At 48.4% G+C, this 22,730-nt stretch overlaps 1 protein-coding gene across 1 annotated transcript in view; it reads right to left on the reverse strand.

Annotated features, from left to right (window-relative positions):
- The window catches only part of NUDT14 (nudix hydrolase 14), a 177,772-nt gene that overhangs the window by 37,693 nt on the left and 117,349 nt on the right, over positions 1-22,730 (reverse strand). The window contains exon 3 of the mRNA XM_029598096.1: positions 20,225-20,289. Within this exon, the coding sequence (XP_029453956.1) occupies positions 20,225-20,289 (65 nt within the window). The remainder of the gene's footprint in view (positions 1-20,224; positions 20,290-22,730) is intronic.

The following is a 22,730-nucleotide window of genomic DNA, read 5'->3' on the forward strand; positions in this document are numbered from 1 at the left end:
GAGAAAATTATTTTTCACTCAACGTACAATAAAGCTCTAGAATTTGTTGCCAGAGGATGTGGTTATTGCAGTTAGGGGTAGATTTTAAGAAAGTGCGCCTTCGTGTATTTTTGTTGGCGCACCAGGCGCAAACAAAAGTACGCTTGATTTTAGTAGATACGCGCGTAGCTGCGCGTATCAGCTAAAATCCAGGATTGGCACGTGCAAGGCTGCCAATGTCGTGTAGCCGGTGCGCGCCGAGCCGCGCAGCCTGCCGCCGTTCCCTCCGAGGCCGCGCCGAAATCGGAGCGGCCTCGGAGGGAACTCGCTTTCGCCCTCCCCTCACCTTCCCCTCCCTTCCTCTATCTAACCCACCCCCCGGCCCTATCTAGACCCCCCTCCTACCTTTGTTGGGGGATTTACGCCTCCCGGAGGGAGAAGTAAATCCCCGCGCGCCAGCGGGCTGCTAGCGCGCCGAGACGCGACCTGGGGGCGGTTCCGGAGGGCGCGGCCACGCCCCCGGACCGCCCCGGGCTGAAACCACGCCCCCGGGCCCGCCCCCGAAACGCCGCACCGATCCGACACGCCCCCGACACGCCCCCAACACGCCCCCTCGAAAACCCCCGGGACTTACGTGAGTCCCGGGGCTCTGCGCGCGCCGGTAGGCCTATGGAACATAGGCGCACCGGCGCGCAAGGCCCTGCTCGCGTAAATCCGGGCGGATTTACGCGAGCAGTGCTTTTAAAATCTGACCCTTAGTGTAGCTAGGTTCAAAAAAGGTTTGGATAAGTTCTTGGAGGAGAAGTCCATTAATTGCTATTAATCAAGTTTACTTAGGGAATAGCCACTGCTATTAATTATATCAGTAGCATGGGATCTTCTTAGTGTTTGGGTAATTGCCAGGTTCTTGTGGCCTGGTTTGGCCTCTGTTGGAAACAGACTGCTGGGCTTGATGGACCCTTGGTCTGACCCAGCATGGCAATTTCTTATGTTCTTATGTTCCTAAACACTCTGAAGATTCTGTACTGTCTAGAAGCTATTGCAGGTACAGAGATTGGTGAGTTACTATTTCAGATTGCATATAGGAACCGGTACTCGCCTCGAGGACTCATGTTCCTAAATACTCTGAAGATTCTTTACTGCCTGGAAGCCATTACTGATACAGACAATTGTGGGTTACGTTCGCTCTCTCGGAGCTTTCCCTGGAACCAGGTACTCGCTCCTCGAGGGCCTAACTCCTTCCAGCTACTGAGCCTCTTTAAGAATCTATGTGAGTGTGTCATCTACTACTGGCTATGTATATTGCATACCTGTCTACTCACTATCTATAGTCTCTCTACAGCTCAGCAACCCTGGGATCGCAGTTCCAGTATCCAAGGGACTTCAGCCCTGCCGGGCACATCAGCTCACTACTTTTGCCTCTGGTGGTTCTGCTAACCTGTCTAATAAAGAACTGTCTGTGTCTGTCTCCATACCCAAGCCTAGCCGATGGTCCCTCTCAGGATATCCTCCTGGGGACGCTGTCATCTGCCATCGGCCCAAGGATTCACCTATTTACATTAGAGTGCTCACTCCTCCCACTTCAGGAGCTGAGCACAACAGACTGCTAACTCTCATCTGCTTGCTCCTCTCATCAGCATAGCATATTCTAACAGATTGCTAACTCCTCCCCTCTGGCAGAGCATATTATAACAGATTGCTAACTCCTCCCCTCTGGAGGAGCAGATCCTAACAGATTGCTACTCCTAGCAGAAAGTCTAACAGTTTTCTAACAGATTGCTACTCCTAGCAGAAAGTCTAACAGTTCCTAACAACCAGCCTTTGCCTTGTCCCAAGTCCTGCCGTGCAGTCCTGCGCTGCTCTCCAGGTGGGTTTCCCAGACTCCAGGGCCCATAACAGGTTGAAACCAGTGAAAAGCTCAATATCTATTTGTCAATCTACTATGTCCTCCAGACCTCCCAAGCATGATTAAAATTAATTTCTCGGAGGCCAGAGGAGAAAGGACTGCCATTACCTTGTTTCAGCTGTTGCATCCGGGGGTAGAGACACTGCCCCAACGGTATTGCCGGATCATCACCAGCTGATTGTTTCCCTCTCCGGAGGCATGTGAGTGTAATCCCTGGAAGTGACTGTATAAAATTGGACTGCTAGCGGCGCGCAGCCGACGCCGGCGCACTGCTTAAGCCGCGCGCGCTGAAGGCGCGCGCGGTTAATCAGGACTTTGCCGGACTTCGCCAGAATTGCGCCGGAGTAAGCCGTTCTAAACATTATACCTATCTGGGTTGGATGGAGAAAGATATTTTTCAATGTAAATAGTTCGTAGTCAAATCTGGTCCCCAAGTGGAATCTTTAATAATTGCACATTTATTCCAATACAAATTTTTTACCCCTAATATTTGTTAAAAAGAAAAAATCATTACTACTGAAGGATGCCACACACTAAGAGGAAGGCCAGAATAAGGCCCCCTAGTGAGGTGGCAAATGAAGTGGGTCAAAAATCAGTAATGGAATGGCTTGACCCAATGAAATCCCCTTTGGTGTTAGCCGCTGGAGGAGTTACATTAGAGCGGAATGTATCCTCCCTGGCTACTGAAATATCTTTGAGCCCAGGGGAGCCGATACCTCCATCACCACCCGGCAGAGAAGGGGCTATACCCCCAAGTGGCCCGTGTGGTATCTCTGAGGTAATCTTGAACCCGAAGGTTCCTCAAGAAGAAATAGGGACAACTAATGTAAATTTAAGTGCTAATAATTTGGAATATTCAAAAGATCTAGGTTCTATAGAAAATTCTATCTCTGATTTAATAGAGACAAGTACCCCTAGAAATGTTCAATTTGCAAAAACTCAAGGTGATGATGTGGAGGTAATAATTAAGACAGATAAAGAGTGGGTAAAACCGGCAAATGTGACAATGGAAAATTTATGGTCCTATATGGAAAGATTAGATACTTCAATAAGTAAATTGACAGATGTAGTGTTAAAAACATCTAAATCATTAACACAAAATACAACAGAATTGGGTCAACAGAAAGAAGAAATAAATAAGTTAGACAAACGGGTATTACATATTGAAAAAATTCAAAACCACCAGATTCTGAAAGAAGTAATAAATAAGAAATTAGAAAACCTAGAAAATGTTATAAGATCGTTGAATTTAAGAATTAATAACTTCCCTATTACAAAAAAGATGGATCCAGTTGATTTATTTAAGATTTATGTAACTCAGGTGTTAAAAATACCCGAAAATTGCATGCCGGTGATAGTTAAAGCTTTCTATTTGAGAGTTAAGAAGAAACATTCTGAAATAAAGCAAATGGGAAAAGAAGGGAATGAATTGGAAATAGATAAGGAGGCAGAATCTATAGGTTTATCAGATTTTTTGCAAAAGTCTTATGATGAAGTAGAGATAAAAACAAGGGATACTTTACTGGTACAATTTGCTTTCTCTACAGATAGAGACAATATATTGAGATCTTTTTTTCGAAATAGGGAAAAAAATCTGGGTTTTCCCAGATTTAATTAAAGATACTCAAACTCGCAGAATAAATTTCCTACAATACAGGAAAATGGTTCTAGAGAAAGGGGGAACCTTTACATTAAAATATCCTTGCAAATGTATTATTAAATTAGAGGGGAATAATTATGTGTTTTTTGAGCCCCAGGGTTTAAAAGATTTACTCGAGATTAAAAGATCGGCATAAATTAAAGGAAAGCAGTTAAGCTATATGAATGTGCAAAATTTAGGTATGTTTAAATTTGTTAATTTCCTAATACTCCGTTCGGTATGATAAGATTCCACTAATTTCCTTAGTAGAAGAAATGATAGAGTGTATAGAAGTGAGTATTACTATGATGACGAAATGGGATATATGACAATGATTACTTAGTAATTTACAACTCTATCATGAATCATATTTCATTCTTAAACTGTTTATTGTAACTATTTTATGAAAGCAATAAATAAAGAATTTAAAAAAAAAAAATAAAATAAATAAATAAAAAATTAATTTCTCTCCAGAAGGAGAAGATCAAGTATGCTTTTGTCCCAGATACTAAAAGGATAATTTTATAATGTTCTACTTAACTTATGCCTTGACAAAACGTTTAATTTATGCCAATTTTCAAAGTGAATTTATATGCATAAGTTCACTTTGAAAATTATTCGATATAGTACACACAAACTAATCCAGCACATAACTTATATGGATTGATTTATGCGTATGCTTTTTTAAAATCAAAAGTATAAGCATATGAATCCCAACTCCGCACCACGGAACATTTATTTTTTTCTGCACATAAAAGCATGAGCAATTTTATAACAAGTCATTTACAAACATAAACTTTGCTTTTCATGTGAAATGGGCCTTGAAAAGTACCCCCTAAACCTATGCTTTGGAACAAACAACAATGGCTATCATAATGAAGTGTAGACTTTGAGCATCAAAAATAGTAGTTTAGTTTATTTGAACACGCTTCTAGAACCATGTTCACTGAATTAAACATGCATTTCTTTATACAGCACAGTGGAAAACGTTATCTTCATCATCATCGGATTTGCAAAGTATAAACAAGTATATATATTATACATTGAACAATTATCTGCCAAGGCTCAAGAATTATATTGCTGAAATAGTTTCACTGTTGAAATAAAAATTCTCAAATTAATCATTTGAAGTTTACAGTCCTAGACTTTTTATGATATTAGAACAGGACCTAAAGAGACACCAACTTATGTAGACAAAAAGCAATTTATGTTGGCAAAAGATAAAACATATGAGGTGGAAACAAAACTTTGCATTTCGAGGTTAGTTCTCCAGAAAATTACAAGAAGCTACAATACTTATAATTGCATCATATGAAATTGGCGGGAGGAATGCTCAAAATGAATTTGAGGTAATATCTTTTCACTGAGAGGGTGGGAGACACATGAAACAAATTTCCAGCAGACATGGGAAAAATCAAACCACTGATAGAATTAAAATGTGCTTGGGACAGCCACAAAGGAACTTTAATGGCAGGGGAAGGGGGGAGAAGACCATAAAGCACGAAGAGTCTGCAGCAGAATGGTCGGCAAATGAACAGACCAAATAATCTTTATCTGGCAACATCATCTTATTTTATTGTTTGTATAAATGAAGCAATTACATGCATTTAATGTTAATACTATTCTAGGCATTTTATCTAAAATGTTACTGGTCTGAAATTAAAAAAAAAAGAAAAGAAAAAAGCTGATTAAGGATTTCAACCAATTCATCTTAATTTTATTCTGTGCTTTTGGAATTAAATGTGGATCATAGTATGCATAAACAAATGAGAAGCTCTACGAGACCAGAGAATGTTAGACATCTATGCACATATAATTTTTCAGGTGAATTTTCAAAGGAGTTATGCATGTAAATGCAAGACATGACCATAACATTATTCAAAAGCCATTTACCTGTGTTAAGAGCACTTACACAGGTAAAGCAGAAGTTGCTTACCTGTAACAGGTGTTCTCACAGGACAGCAGGATGTTAGTCCTGACATATGGGTGACATCACAGGATGGAGCCCAATCACAGAACACTTTTGTCAAAGTTTCTAGAACTTTGACTGGCACCTACTGAGCGTGCCCAGGATGGCACTAACCCTGCAACCAGCAGGGGTCCCCCTTCAGTCTTGTTTAAAAGCTATAGTAAGTGCAAAAAATAAAATAAGAAAAACGTAACGAACCCAACACCGCAGGGTGGCGGGCGGGTTTCGTGAGGACTAACATCCTGCTGTCCTGTGAGAATACCTGTTACAGGTAAGCTTTCTCACAGGACAAGCAGGATGGTAGTCCTCACATATGGGTGAGTACCAAGCTGAGAATGTCCGAGAAATGCACCAAATGTACCCAAGATGTGCAATAGGCACAAGGACTGGGGTGGAATTTGGTAGAGGGCATCCTGAACCCTAACGGGTAGGTAGAAGGGTGTTGGTACATCAAGTTGCAAATAGGTTGCGCAAGACAGACTGGCTGAAGATGGAATCTTGTCTTCCAGCCTTGTCTAAACAATAATGGGCTGTAAAGGTAAGGAGAGAACTCCAGGTAGCAGCCCTACAAATATCAAGAAGCGGCACCAAGCGTAGGTGCGCTACTGAAGCTGCTATGTCCCTGACAGAGTGTGCTTTAACACTGTCTTGAAGTGGAATGCCTGCTTGCTGATAGCAAAAGGATATGCAGTCTGCTAACCAGGAGGAGAGAGTCTGCTTACCCACAGGTTGACCCAATCCGATGAGATGGAAAGAAACAAACAGTTGGGTGGATTTTCTGTGGGTAGCTGTACGGTCTAGATAGAATGCTAGAGCCTGTTTACAGTCAAGGTTATGCAAAGCCTGTTCTCCTGGATTGGAATGGGGCCTGGGAAAGAAGGTGGGTAGTATAATGGATTGATTATTGTGAAACTCCGATACTACCTTAGGCAAAAACTCAGGGTGAGTGCAGAGTACTACCCCGTTGTGCAGAAGTTTAGTGTAAGGCGGGTAGGTAACTAGGGCCTGCAACTCACTAACCCTGCGAGCTGAAGTGATAGCCAAAAGAAAAATCACTTTCCATGTGAGATAGCAAAGATCACAGGATTGGAGAGGCTCGAATTTCCATCACTTTCCATGTGAGATAGCGAAGATCACAGGATTGGAGAGGCTCGAATGGTGGTTTCATGAGCCAACCCAAAACCAGGTTGAGGTCCCAAGAAGGGGCCAGAGGGCGCAGTGATGTTTGAGGTGGAGCAAGCCCTTCAGAAAACATGTTACAAGGGGTTGTACTGAAATGGGAACATCCCCAATAGGGTTGTGCAGGGGGATGTCATACGTTACATTCGGTATTTGTATTCGTGGTGGGGGGCAGATACATTGCATTCGGCAAGGGAGGGCCCCGATCCGTTCATGCATTCCATTCTTATTCGTTTCCCAGCTAAAATTTAATTAACTACAACCCTCCACCCTCCTGACCCCCCCAAGACTTACCAAAACTCCCTGGTGGTCCAGCGGGGGTCCGGGAGCCATCTCCTGCACTCACGCCATCGGATGCCGGTATTCAAAATGGCACTGATAGCCTTTGACCTTACTATGTCACAGGGGCTACCGGTGCCATTGGTCGGCCCCTGTCACATGGTAGGAGCAATGGACGGCCGGTGCCATCTTGTGCTCCTACCATGTGACAGGGGCTGACCAATGGCACCGGTAGCCCCTGTGACATAGTAAGGGCAAAGGCTATCGGCGCCAATTTGATTACTGGCAGCCAATGGCCCGAGTGCAGGAGATCGCTCCCGGAACCCCGCTGGACCCAAGACTTGCCAAAACTCCCTGGTGGTCGAGCGGGGGTCTGGAAGCGATCTCCTGCACTCGGGCCGTTGGCTGCCAGTAAGCAAATTGGCGCCAATAGCCTTTGCCCTTACTATGTCAGAGAGGCTATCGGCGCCATTTTGAATACCGGCAGCCAACAGCGTGAGTGCAGTAGATGGCTCGACCACCAGGGAGTTTTGGCAAGTCTTGGGTGGGTCAGGAGGGTGGGGGTTTTGTTTAAATTTGCTCCTTTAGACGGCCAAATAATTCGGTGAAGATTCGTTGTATTTGTGGGAATCGCGATACGTTTCACTTCCCCACGAATACAATGAATATGGCCCTATACGTTGTGGATTGCCAATACATTGCAAACGAATGCACACCCCTAATCCCCAACACGTTTATGGAAGGCAGCTACTGCACTGACATGCATCCTGATGGAACAAGTTTTTAGGCCTCATTCTGACAAGTGCCAGAGATAGTGTAGAAATTTCATGGTGGAACAAGTGAAAGGATCAAGGGACAGGGAATAACACCATGACTTAAACCTGTTCCATTTGTAAAAATAAGATTTTCTTGTGGAAGGCTTTCGTGAAGCAATCAAGACACAAGAAACTGGCTCCGAAAGGTTGAATGGCTGAAGAATTAACATTTCAATATCCAGGCAGTCAGGGACAAGGCCTGAAAATTGGGGTGGCTTAGGCACCCGTCGTTCTGAGTGATCAGAAGTGGGTCCTTCCCCAGGGGAATGTGCCTGCGAATGGAGAGGTCCTGAAGAATCGGAAACCACACTTGGCGTGGCCAGTGAGGGGCTATCAGGATCATGCTTCCCTTGTTCTGACGAAACTTCACGAGAGCCTTTGAGAGAAGTGGAAGTGGAGGAAATGCATATAGGAGACCGGTTGCCCATGAAAGGGAGAAAGCATCTCTTGGTAGTGAGTGTTGGCTGCGAGTGAGAGAGCAAAAGTTCTCTACTTTGTGGTTTTGAGGTGACGCAAAGAGGTCTATGTGAGGGTAACCCCAACGTTGGAATATTGCGTCCACTACTGTGGGGTTGAGGGACCACTCGTGCGGTTGAAAGGTGCGACTCAGCTTGTCTGCCAACACATTTTCCACTCCCGGCAAGTAGGTGGCCTTGAGGTACATCGAATGGGAAAGGGCCTCCGCCCATATCTGTGCAGCTTCCTGATACAGAAGGTAGGAGCCCATCCTCCTTGTTTGTTGATGTACCACATGGCCACCTAGTTGTCTGTCTGAATCAGGATGACCTGGTTGGAAAGGCGATCCTGAAACACCCTGAGAATATATCTGATTGCTCGTAGTTCCAGGAAATGTATTTGGTGTTTTGCTTCCTCTGGAGACCAGGTGCCTTGAGTTTGCAGATTGGCAACATGTGTTCCCCAGCCGAGGTTGGAGGCAACGGTTGTAAGGGTTATTTGAGGATCTGGAGCCTGGAAAGGAAGGCCTTGGAGGAGATTGGACTGATTTTTCCACCAAGCCAGAGACAGGTGAAGCGGGTTGGTGATGTGGACAACAACTGACAGTTGTTGAGATGATTGAATCCATTGTGACCTTAGAGTCCACTGCATGACTCTCATGGCAAGATGAGCCATTGGAGTGACATGTACCGAGGATGCCATGTGTCCTAGCAAAACTAGGAAGTGACGTGAAGTTGAGCATTGTCGAGACTGCAGTTGATGGGTGAGAGAAGTGAGAGTGAGAGCTCGTTCTCGAGGAAGAAATGCTTTTGCTTTGAAGGTGTCCAAGTCTGCTCCTATGAACGACAGGGTTTGTGACAGGACTAAGCTGGACTTTGGGTAATTGATGAGAAACCCTAGGGAGATCAGGGTATGCAAGGTGAGACGTAGGGACATCAGAGCAGCTTGCTGGGTGGGAGCCCTGATGAACCAATCGTCGAGGTATGGGTAAACGTGGACACCTTGAGTCCTGAGGAATGCTGCTACTACTACGAGGCACTTGGTGAAGACTCGTGGTGCAGATGCCAGGATGAATGGCAGCACTCGGTATTGATAGTGCTTTGGGCCTACCAGGAATTGCAGAAATTTGCGATGAGACTGAGTTATTGCGATGTGTGTGTAAGCGTCCTGGAGGTCTAGAGAGCAGAGCCAGTCTTCCTTTGCAGAAGGGGAAGGAGGGAACCCAAGGTTACCATCTTGAACTTTTCTCTTTGTAGGTACTTGTTTAAGGCGCGAAGGTCTAGTATTGGGCGAACGCCACCTAACGTTTTTGGGATTAGAAAGTACCGAGAATAGAAGCCGAGGCCCTGTTGGGAATAGGGCACTGGTTCAATTGCTCTGGATCAGAGGAGGAGGGAGACTTCCTGATCCAGGAGTGGTGAGTGATCGGATGTTCCCCACGTCAGCCGAGGTGGGGAGTCCGGCGGAATGGCAAGAAAGTTGAGATGATAACCTTGAGTGATTATGGCAAGAACGCACTGGTCTGAGGTGATTGTGTGCCAGATGTTGCTGAAGTGGCACAATCGAACCCCCACTGGTACATGCAGTAGTGGAGGCTGAATGCTGCTCTCTATGAAAGAGTCAAAAGCCAGATGCTGGTCCTGGCTGAGGGGTTGTCTGTGTTTTTTGCCTGCGAGGTTGCCTGGACTGGCCTTTCTGGTAAGGCTTAGTAGAGCGACCTTTGGACGGTGGAGGATATGATTTCCTTTGGCGGTAGAAAGACGTTTTGGGATCCTTTCTGAATGTTTTGCTTAGCAGGATATTCAGAAGGCAACAAGGAGAGCTGGCAAAGAGTCTCATGGTGATCTTTGAGCTGTGCTACTGCTTGCTGAATCTGTTCACCAAAAAGACTGTCACCAGTGCAAGGCAAGTCGGATAGTCTGTCCTGGACCTCAGGTCGTAGGTCCGAAGACTTTAGCCAGGCCCACCTCCTTGCAGAAATAGCTGTTGTTGATACCCTGGAAGCGATGTCGAAAATGTCATATGCTGATCTTTTTTCATGTTTGCCCGCTTCTAATCCTTTTTGAGCCAAGGCATGTAATTGCTCTTGAAACTGCTGAGGTAGGGACTCAGCAAAGTCCTGCATTTGCTTAAACAGGACCCTGTTGTAACTGGGTCATATAGAGTTGGTAAGAGGCAATGCGGGATATAAGCATTGACTCGTGAAAGACATGCCGATCTATGGTATCAAGGAACGTTTGCTCTTTCCCTGGAGGGAAAGAAGAGTGAGGCTTGGAGCGTAGGGCTTTCTTTTGGGCTGACTCAACAACCATTGAATGGCGATCCAATTGGGTTTTTTGGAAACCTGGAGTTGATTGGACTAGGTATGTGGTGTCCGCTTTTACTGCTGCCACCAAACCAGGATGCTCCCAATTCCTCTTTAGAAGATCCAAGAGGACATCATGGATAGGGATAGAGGTGATTTCTTTAGGAGCATCCAGAAACTGCAGAAGTTCCATCATCTGGTGTCTATCATCCTGTTCTGTCTGAAGTTGGAACCAATTCAGACATTTCCTTCACAAAACTAATGAAGGACAAGTCCTCTGGGGGAGAACACTTCCTGCTTTCAGCAGAAGAGGGTGGTGATGGTAAGTCATCGGTATCCTGGGATGAGTCATTGGTCCATGTATCATAGGTTTCATCACCAGCACCCTAGGATCCTTAGAGGGACAGAATGCACCGAAGGCATCGATGGAGGCACCGAGGGCATCGATGGACGGATCGGGGGCATCGATGGTAGCAAAGATGCTATCGGTGACATAGATGGCTGAGGCATCGGTAGGACTCCCGATGGAGGAAGGAATAATGGTGTTTCTCCTTCTTCTGTCAATGAGAGAGGAATTGGGGAGGAGGGCACCAGGCCAATCAGTGCCCCCAGATCCATCAGAGGAAAAGCGGTGCGCAGCGCTTCCATCCTAGTCAGTAGTGATGCCAGCGCTACAGGAATTGGATAGGTAGCCGGTTCAGGTAGCTCGCGGTCCTCCTCCTGGGTGGACCGCGAGCTTCCAGTGGCGGCATTGGAGGAATCCTGAAGCCTTGCATCGCTCTTCCGATGGCCTCTTGAATCATCTGATCCAATTCCTCTCGGAAGCCTGGAACGTGAAGCCCCGATGCCGGAGGAGGAGGCAGAGGCGTAGCCGGAGGGACAACCGTGGAGGTGGAATCACGGCTACTATCATCTGTCCCAGTGAAGGTTGCCTTGGTGACCCGGACCCAGATAGGGATGGTGCCTTTTCTGGACGGGCTTTTCTTCGGCGTCGGCTCAGATGGTGGCGTCGTCGAAGGCTTGCCTGTGTCGATGGTCTGAGACCTACGGTGTCAATGTCGATGTTTTCCCGACGATCTCCTCGGTCCTTTTCCTGAGGAGGAACAGAGGGGGTCAATGGCTGCGGAGTCATCGATTGCTGGTTGGATACCGGTCGGTGCATGATACTGGGCGATGTAGACTGTGTCGGCTCGGACGACATCAAGGCTATGGATGGCTTCGGGGTTTGTGACCAAAAGAGAAGTTCCATCTTCTCCATTCTAGCCTTGCGACCTTTTGGTGTCATAAGGGCACATTTGGTGCAAGTAAGGACATCATGCTCGCCTCCCTAAGGACATTACACAAGACCTTGTGAGGGTCAGTAATGGACAGTCGGGGCATCGACGGAACCCCGACACCATGGTCTCTCAAAAAATGTAGCGCGGTGCGGTCGACGGCCAGTAGGTCGCAAGGGGCCGAACCCAACAGGAATTGACCGGAATCGGGTAAAAAACTTACCGGACCACCGCGGAAGTAAAAATTCAATAGGGGACCCCTGTGGGGTATTAAATTATGAAGTAATTCCGTGAGGAAAATTCCTGTCAGGAATCTCTGTAGAGCTCCTTAACCCGCATGGCTACTGCTGCGCGGAAAAAGAAGACTGAAGGGGGACCCCTGCTGGTTGCAGAGTTAGTGCCATCCTGGGCATGCCCAGTAGGTGCCAGTTCTAGAAACTTTGACAAAAGTGTTCCATGACTGGGCTCCGTCCTGTGATGTCACCCATATGTGTGACTACCATCCTGCTTGTCCTGTGAGAAAGTGCATTACACATGTAAAATCCAGTTTTAAGCTTGAAAATGCTTTTCAAAATCAGGCCCATTATGTACAGGCTATCCAAAAAAAGCATGAAATCCTGCTGCTGTACACAGTTGTGATTATCAGTACTTTTCTTGTTACTGTTTATTGAAGAATTAAGTTTGCAATACAGTTTTGTTTCAACTGTGCACTGTAGCATCACAAAAACAAATAGTATGCAAGAAGTTTCCATTGGTTTAGTCAATAATTTATATAAATATTGGAGTGAATTTTCAAAGGAGTATAAAAATAGCATCTATCATAGCAACTTCAAAAACCCATTTACATGTGTAAAACCTTTTGAAAATTGTTGTGTTCCCACCCATGATGATGACCCACTGCGGCAACATCGGGGGAAGCGCCAGTAGCCCGATGCCCGTCGGTTCCATGTGTCAGCGAGGCCCTCTACGGAGGACACCGGGCTGGGAGCCGTCCCTGCTCCTCCCTCGCGGCGGACAGCCTTTCCTCCGCGGCCGAAACCCAAGATGGCCACCGCCATCTTAGGCGCGAGGCCGCACCTCCTTCCTAGATTTAAAGGGACCTAGCCCCTTTAATTGACCACAACTGTTTCCTATGCACCGGACCAGAGGAAGTATAAAAGGAGGCTTCTTCTGCTCATTCCTTGACTTGGCAACTTCCGTGGTTGGTCAGATCTGCTTGCTTCGGTGAGTCTTCTTGTGCTTCCGATCCTTGCTTCCTGGTTCCTGTCTCGTCTCATTGATTCCTTGGTTCCTGACTTCGGATTGGCAAGCAGTGATTCCTGGTGTGTGACTTCGGACTGGCAAGCGGCAATCCCTTGGTGTGTGACCTTGGACTGGTAAGCGACGATCTTCTGGCACTTGACCTTGGACTTCTTCTGGACCACCGTCTCCAAGGGCCCACCTAAGTCCCAGCGGCCCGGGTCCCTACGGGCTCCTCCCGGGGGGCACCACGGGCTTCCAGGGATGAAGCTCCAGTTGGGCCCTTGCAACCGACCTCACGACTCCTTGACCTCTCAAAGGTCCACCTAAGTCCCAGCGGCCTAGGTCCCTACGAGCTCCTCCTGGGTGGACCGCAAGCTTCCAGTGGCGAAGACACAGTTGGCTTCTTCGACATCACGACTCTTCCTCTGCTTCCACGGTCACCTCAGTCTCCAGTGCCGAGAGTCAGCCAGTCACATCTTCTGTTCTGCCTTGCCACCCGATGGGAGAACCTAAGGATCCACCTCCTAAGGTATACTACCCTCCCGTCGGCCCAAGGTTTCACAAGCTTGAGCATAACAGATTGCCAAGTCCATGAACCTGGTGGAGGCATCTGCCCGCCAGGCCATTCTGGGAATGACCCAGTGTTTGATGGACCAGCAAAAGACCCTGGATGCCCTTGTCTCTGCAGTGGAGGGCCTGAACCAACGCTTTGAAGTGTTAGGGCCCATGAACCCCACTCTGCCATCCCCGCCTGTGGCTTCCGGGGGCCGCTCAATAATCCACCTGCCAACACCACCACATTTCTCTGGGGAACCCCAAGCCTGCAGGGGTTTTATTAACCAGTGCAACAAGCACTTCTGCCTGCAGTCGGCCCTTTTTCCCCGACGACGCTACCAAGACCACCTTCATTCTCTCTCTCCTCGAAGGGAAGGCCCTAGAGTGGGATTCCCCCCTGTGGGAACGGGATGACCCCGTTCTGAGCAATTTGAGGGAGTTCTGGGAGCTCTTCTGGATGAGCTTCGGTGATCCCATGCAGGAGGTTTCCGCCGGGCCCAAACTGCTTCAACTACGCCAAGGTTCAAGGACATTGGCCGAATTCACCATTGATTTCCGGACCCTTTCTTTGGAGTTCGGCTGGGGCCCCGACTGCCTACGAACCATCTTCCTTCAGGGGCTTAGCCCCAGAATCAAGGACGAGCTCGCGGGCCGGGAACTACCTAGGTCCTTGAACGCCCTTATTGACCTGCCAGGACGTATAGATAGGCGCCATCAAGAACGCCGCCAAGAGGCCCAAAACACCACAAAAGCCTCGACCCCTTCAAGACGCCCTCGACGCTCGCCTTCTCCCAAGGGTGGATTGGGAGCCTCCCGAACACCGGCCGAAGAGCCCATGGAATTGGGTCATGGGAGACTTTCCCCACAAGAGCGCCGGCGGTGAATGAAGGAAGGACTCTGTTTCTACTGCGGCGTGGTGAACCATCAAATAGCCGCATGCCCGGTGTGACCGGGAAACTCCCAGGCCTAGGACCTGAAGGAGGTCTCTTCCTGGGCCTAAACTCACCTGCACCTCCACTATCCCTACCAGTGGCGCTAACGTCTGAGGACGGTGAGTTCCACACGTTAGCTCTGGTAGACTCCGGTGATGCGGCAATTTCATTATGAAGAGTCTGGTGGAGCACTTGAAGATTCCACAGGTCCGTGTTCCAGCTCCATTGGTCATCTCATCGATCCAAGGTAAACCCTCCCGGGATGTGTGACACACATCACGGAACCTGTCCAGTTGAGGGTTGGACTCCTTCATTGTGAGCTGATACCCTTCCATATCTTGGAGCATTCCATACACCCTGTCATCCTGGGTCTTCCCTGACTTCAGGAACACGGTCCCCAGTTCGACTGGAAGACCTTGCAATTATGCCACTGGGGCCGAATTGTCATGACAATTGCCTCCAACCGGTGACTCCAGTCTCATGCTCCACCGCCCTCACCAGTCTTCAGGGCCTGCCGGCCCCCTATGCCTCGTATGCGGATGTCTTCTCCAAGCAAAATGCCGAGATACTTCCGCCTCACCGGCCATTCGAATGTGCCATCAACCTCCTCCCTGGCACTGAGCCTCCTCGGGGGCGCACCTATGCCCTTTCGCCTGCGGAGTCGCAATCCATGACTCAATACATCAAAGAGAATCTGGAAAGGGGCTTCATTCACAGGTCACCGTCCCCAGCGGGGGCTGGGTTCTTCTTCGTTGGGAAGAAGGACGGAACCCTTTGCCCTTGCATCGACTACTGGAGCCTGAATGCAATAATGGTCAAGGACCGGTACCCCTTGCCCCTCATCTCCGAGCTCTTCGATTGTCTGCAAAGTGCGAGGGTCTTCACCAAGTTAGACCTCCGAGGGGGCCTATAATCTGATTCGCATCAAGGAGGGAGATGAATGGAAAACAGCCTTCGAACCCCCGAGACGGCCACTATGAGTGCCACTAGTGCCACTAGTGATGCCGTTCGGGCTCTGTAATGCTCCAGCGGTGTTTCAGAACACCATGAACGAGATACTCCGCAATCTCTTGTATCGGTGTGTGGTCGTGAACCTTGACGACATTTTGATTTTCTCGGATTCCCTGACCACTCACGGTCAGCATGTCGTCCAGGTACTACAACATTTAAGAGAAAACAGACTGTATGCGAAACTAGAGAAGTGTCTTTTTGAGCGGGAGCCCCTTCCCTTCCTGGGATATATTGTCTCCAGTAAGGGATTCCGTATGGACCCCCAGAAACTAAAAGCCATTCGGGGATGGCTGTAACCATCCGGACTGAAGGCACTCCAATGGTTTTGGGTTTCACCAATTATTATCGGTCCTTTATTCCCCATTATGCGTCCATTGTTGCCCCGATGACAGCCTTGACCGGGAAAGGTGCGGACCCCAAGAACTGGCCTCCGGGAGCGGAGGCCGCCTTCCTCCGACTCAAAGAGGTGTTCCTGCAACAGCTGTGCCTTCACCATCTGGATCCGCAACGGCCATTTGTCATTGAAGTGGACGCATCCTCAGAAGGTGTGGGGGCCGTTCTGAGCCAGACTTCGAAACACCACAAGCTACACCCATGTGCCTTCCTCTCTCGCCAGTTCTCCCCGGCACAGCGGAACTACACCATTGGCGATAAAGAGCTCCTAGTCATTAAGGTGGCCTTAGAAGAATGGCGTCCCTGGTTGGAGGGGGCACAACATCAGTTTACGGTTTACACGGACCATAAAAATCTTGAGTACCTGCATCAGGCACAGCGACTCAATCCTCGACAGGCACGTTGGGCGTTATTCTTCACCCGCTTCAACTTCGTCTATGCTATAGACCGGCCAGGAACAATCTCAAGGCCGACACCTTGTCTCGTGTCTTCGAGACTGCAGAGATGCCTGATGATCCCCAGTTTATTATCGAGCATCACGGGTCCTGCTGTCCGCCACCACGACCATCCCTCCCGGGAAAAACCTTGTTCTGCCGCATCTGCAGAAAACAAGTCTTGGCGTGGGCTCATGACTCTCATTGCTCCAGTCATCCAGGTCAACATTGGGACCTTACAGAACCCTTCGCCATTACTATTGGTGGCCTAAGGTCAACAAGGATGTCCGGTCCTATGTAGAGTCCTGCCAGTTATGTGCCCGTCATAAGAGGATTCCAGGCTCGACCCCAAGCTTGCCTTCAGCCATTACCAGCTCCCTCGAACCCTGGACCCATCTAGCAACGGACTTCGTGGTCGATCTGACTCCATCCAGTGGGAACACTGTCATATGGGTGGTCATCGATCGATTTAGTAAAATGGCACACTTCGTGCCCCTCCCAGGGTTACCGTCCGCATCACAGTTGGCCCAGTTGTTTGTCCAGCACATTTTTAGACTACATAGTCTACCAAGAAGCATTTTCTCGGAGCGAGGCCCCCAATGCACTGCCAGATTCTGGAGGGCCTCTGTCAGAAGTTCGACGTCACTCTGGACTATAAGTCTGCTTACCCACCCTCAGACCAACGGTCTAGCAGAGAGAACGAACCAAACCCTAAAGCAGTTTCTCTGTATCTACATGAATGAGAAACAGGACGACTGGGCAAGTCTGCTTCCATGGGCGGAATTTGCACTCAATTCTCACCTTTCTATGGCTACTGGATCCTCTCCATTCCAGATAGTCTATGGAAAGCAGCCATGCCCGCCGCTGCCAGTTCCCATTTCCATCACGTCTCCGGTAGCCCAACTCTCAGCGGATGAACTGCATCGCCTTTGTGTCTCCACACGGTGTGCACTGATTAAAGCCAGTCAGGTGGCAAAAAGGTATGCTGATCAGCGACGGAGACCGTACCTGCCTCTGAGACCTGGTCAAAAGGTATGGTTGAGCACCCAGTTTATTCGCCTGAAGTTGCCATCAGCGCGACTGGCCCCTCGATTTATTGGACCTTTTCCCGTCCTCCGTCGGATTGGTGCAGTGTCGTACCAACTTCGACTACCGCCTTCACTCAAGATACACAACATGTTCAATGCCTCCCTTTTGAAGCCTTTGGTACTATCTTGGCTTTCCAGTATGCCTCCGACTCCCCAACCTAGCGCCTCTGAAGTGGACCTCACTTATCAGGTCCGAGAGGTGTTGGACGTGCGAAAGAAATGTGAGTATCTGCTAGCTTGGGAGGGGTTCGGTCCCGAAGAAAACACCTGGAAGCTGTTGGCCAACATCCTTGACCAGGGCTTGCTTGACCAATTCCATAGAGACCATCCGTCTAAACCCAGGCCTCTGGAGAGGTGCCCTAAAGAGGGGGGTACTATTGTGTTCCGCGGCCGTTCACGGCCGCAGTCCTCTACCTGACCCACAACGGCGACCCGCCATGGCAACATCGGGGAAGCGCCAGTAGCCCGATGCCCGTCGGTTCCGTGCATCAGTGAGGCCCTCTACGGAGGACGCCGAGCTGGGAGCCATCCCTGCTCCTCCCTTGCGGCATCGGGCAGCCTTTCCTCCGCGGCTGAAATCCAACATGGCCGCCACCATCTTAGGCGTGAGGCCGCGCCTCCTTCCTAGATTTAAAGGGACCTCGCCCCTTTAATTGACCACAGCTGTTTCCTAAGCACCGGATCAGAGGAAGTATAAAAGGAGGTTTCCTCTGCTCATTCCATGACTTGGCAACTTCCGTGGTTTGTCAGGTCTGCTTGCTTCGATGAGTCTTCTTGTGCTTCAGATCCTTGCTTCCTGGTTCCTGTCTCGTCTCATTGATTCCTTGGTTCCTGACTTCGGATTGGCAAGCGGTGATTCCTGGTGTGTGACTTCAGACTGGCAAGCGGCGATCCCTTGGTGTGTGAACTCGGACTGGTAAGCGACGACGCTCTGGCACTTGACCTTTGACTTCTTCTGGACCACCGTCTCCAAGGGCCCACCTAAGTCCCAGCGGCCCAGGTCCCTACAGGCTCATCCCGGGGGGGACCACGGGCTTCCAGGGGTGAAGCTCCAGTTGGCCCTTGCACGACCTCACGACTCCTTGACCTCTCAAAGGTCCACCTAAGTCCCAGTGGCCTGGGTCCCTACGGGCTCCTCCTGGGGGTACCGCGGGCTTCCAGTGGCGAAGACACAGTTGGCTTCTTCGACGTCATGACTCTTCCTCTGCTTCCTTGGTCACCTCAGTCTCCAGTGCCGAGGGTCAGCCGGTCACATCTTCTGTTCCGCCTCGCCACCCAACGGGAGAACCTAAGGATCCACCTCCTAAGGTATACCACCCTCCCGTCGGCCCAAGGGTTCACAAGCTTGAGCATAACAAAAATTCAGTGAAATTTCAAAGGAGTTCCACGCATAAAAGCAGCAATTTTCAAAATTTCATTTACATGCATAAGAACCAGCTTTACATGGATAAATCCTTTTTGAAAATGACTTCCTAAGGAGGTCATTTTAAAAGGAGTTAAATTTGTAAATGTAACATACAGTTGTAGCAGTTTTTAAAAGCTATTCTTATGCGGAAAGTGCATTTACACATGAATATCCTATGGAAAATTCAACGGCATACATTGTAGCAATTTTCAAAAGCCCACTTACATGGGTAAAGGGCATTTACCCCTGTAAAACCCAATTTTAAGCATGCAAAGGCTTTTTAAAATCAGGCCCATTGGGATAGATTCTCAAAGGGTTGCGTGCATAAGATACGTGCGCAACCCCCGAAAACCTACCCCTGCTTCCCCCTGCGCGCGCCGAGCCTATCTTGCATAGGCTCTGCAGTGCGCGCAAGCCCCGGGACGCGCGTATGTCCCGGGGCTTTGAAAAATGGGCGGTCTGGGGGCGGGGCCGTGGGCAGGGCCACAGTCTGGGGGCATGTCCGGGTGCCCCGACACCGGCCTGTGTCGGGGCCTGGCCACTTTACCCTCGGGCAGGCGTAACTTTCTCAACAAAGATAGGGGGGGATTTAGTTAGGGCTGGGGGGTGGGTTAGGGAGGGGAAGGGAGGGGAAGGTGGGGGGGGGGGCGGCCGGAAAAAAAGTTCCCTCTGAGGCCGCTCCAATTTTGGAGCGGCCTTTGAGGGAACGGAGGCAGGCTGCTCGGCTCGGCACGCGCAGGTTGCACAATTGTGCACCCCCCTGCGTGCGCCGACCCTGGATTTTATAACATGCTTGCAGCAGCACGCGCATGTTATAAAATCGGGCATAGATTTGTTTGCGCCAGGTTGCGCGAACAAATCTACGCCCACGCATATGTTTTAAAATCTGCCCCACTATGAATAAGGACTTAAGATTGAACAATTCATTCCTTTTAGAGGACACCTATCATTCATCGATTGGGACTTTATTTACCAGACTAGTCAAAGAGTTAATCTCATTGGATGAATAAGTTTTTTTCAGCAAATAAGGTTCTGAATAAAATTTCACCTAAGCAGCACAATGGAATAGGAAAATTATTAACAACTAGTACTTAGTTAAATTAATTGAGAAGCCTGAAACTATTCAAGCACTGTATCTGTCTTCTAGAGTCTTGATCAAACGTAGAGATGCAATGGCCCACATGTTCCTTAGCTGTGTATACCCTTGCTTTCATGCCTCCCCAGACAATGTACAGTCAGAATCCAGGGCAATCAAGTGGAATAAGGAACAGAGATTTCGCCAAAGCCCACTACCTTTTTACTGCTAAAACCTTAATAGCTTGCTTCATTTGACAGCAAGAGGAAAGCTGATGAAGAGGATTACCTGGGCGGAACTGCTTTACCAGAACAAAGCACTGTCGAGTAGTATTGAAAATCAGGATTGACACACTGAGGAAAGAATAAGACAGCAGATCAGTGCACTGTGATGAAGCTACTTTGGATTTATTTTATATTTTATCGCTAGTAACTTTTCTTTTTATCTGTTTTATTGAAAATGCTTGTTTTTGTAATGACATTTTCAGCATGCAGCAAGAACATACTCCACATATTAGCCAAATTTGGGTTGCTTAGCAGCAAGAATTTGAATTAGAATAGAGCTGACGGCAGCAAACATAGCCTGCATGCACACACACAAGAAATCAGTAATTACTTGTAATATGCTGGTACAAATTATGAAAGAGAAGCCACTACCAATATGAGTCAATGGCTTTTCTGAAAGAACAGGGATTGAAACCAGAAACTAAGGCATCCATGCATGAGCTGAATGACAAGGATGAACCCAGCCAAACTCCACTTATCTCTATAAATCTGCTTTCACATGCAATCGGATAGCAGTTAGTAAAATACGTACAGTACATACCTATTCCCCTATAATGAAAAATAACCAGGACAGAGAATTTCTGAAGGAAAACTAGGATTTCTTTCTTTAATTTTGTGGGTAATTTTCAAAAGCATTTCTGTGGGTGAAAGCGCACTTTACCCAGGAAAATGACCCTGGGTAAAATTATTTGTGTCTGTCCGTTATGTTTTCCTGGGGGATGGGGTGGGTTTTGCAGTTAAGCACATACTTTTGGATTGTCAAAAGTATGGTATAGAATTCCACTGAAATTTTCTGCATACAAATTGTCAAGTATAATTGTGAGCAGGTAGTTTTGTGAGGCATAATTTTGAAAGCAAACATATCTGCGTAAGTTTGCTTTGAAAATGGCACAACCCATGCACATACTTGCAGACTTTCTTATCTGGGCGGTTGCAATATTACCCCTTGAATCTTTAAATCTCAGCAAACATTTTCTAAAGATGGGAACTTTCTAATTTTTTTTTCTGTTACAATCGATGCAAAATGCAAACTTGAAAGATTTCAGTACTTTTTAAAATTACAACACTCAGGGGATAACTTTCAAACAATTATGCGTGGCGGCGTATACGTGCGTATATGGCCACACGTAGATTTATGCTAGTATTTTATAACCCGCGCGTATCAGATAAGTGCATATTACAAAATACACATATGTTTACCCCACAGCATACGTGCATATGTAGGCTTATGCACAAATACATGCAATGCATTGATCTGAAACAGCGTATATCAATGCATTGATCATATATACTTTGCCCACCTATTTTAAAAATATGAGGCTAACTTTAAAACATACCTATGCATGCCCCAATGATTAGAGGTACGCATGCTCAGGCCTTTTATATTGTGCGCGCAACTGTGTGCAAACTATATAAAATATATCTACCAAACGACATGCTTGCGAATCTAAAAGATACTAGGGATGTGCATCCGTTTTCCACGGATTTGTAATCTGCAACTTATTTTTTGCTGTTAAATACGTGGGGAGGCGAAACGCATCGCGACCCCCCACGTATAAAACAGATATCCGTTTTATTTGGCCTCCTAAATAAACATTTAAACCCCCCCCCCTCCTGACCCCCCCAAGACTTACCAAAACTCCCTGGTGGTCCAGCGGGGAGTCAGGAAGCCATCCCTGCACTCGTTTGCGGTTTCCTCACGGCGCCGATAGCCTGTGTCACAGGGGCTGCCGGTGCCATTGGTCAGCCCCTGTCACATGGTCACCGGCGCCATCTTGTGCTCCTACCACGTGACAGGTAGGTCATGAGGCAGGAGGTCGCTCCGGGACCCTCGTTGGACCCAACCGTAACTTTTGGCCAGCTTGGGGGGGCCTCCTGACCCCCACAAGACTTGCCAAAAGTCCAACGGGGGTCCGGGAGCGGAAGCGCGGAGGAGCATGTGACGCTGGAGCGGAGGAGCACATGACGCCAGAGCAGAGGAGCACGTGACGCCGGCATCACTCCACTCCGGCGTCACGTGCTCCTCCGCGCTTCCGCTCCCGGACCCCCGTTGGACTTTTGGCAAGTCTTGTGGGGGTCAGGAGGCCCCCCCAAGCTGGCCAAAAGTTACGGTTGGGTCCAACGAGGGTCCTGGAGCGACCTCCTGCCACATGACCTACCTGTCACGTGGTAGGAGCACAAGATGGCGCCGGTGACCATGTGACAGGGGCTGACCAATGGCACCGGCAGCCCCTGTGACACAGGCTATCGGCGCCGTGAGGAAATCGCAAACGAGTGCAGGGATGGCTTCCTGACTCCCCGCTGGACCACCAGAGAGTTTTGTTAAGTCTTGGGGGGGGGGGGGGGTTAAGGAGGGTCGGGGAGTTTAAATTTTTATTTAGGGAACCGGGAAACGTATTGACGGATCGGCAACTTATGGAATTTTCCATACTTCCGCATGAAACAGAATCGGCCATCCACGAATACGTATCCCGAATGCGACGAAAACATTTGGCCTGCACATCCCTAAA

Source organism: Rhinatrema bivittatum, chromosome 4 (assembly GCF_901001135.1).
Source record: "Rhinatrema bivittatum chromosome 4, aRhiBiv1.1, whole genome shotgun sequence".
Taxonomy (NCBI): domain Eukaryota; kingdom Metazoa; phylum Chordata; class Amphibia; order Gymnophiona; family Rhinatrematidae; genus Rhinatrema; species Rhinatrema bivittatum.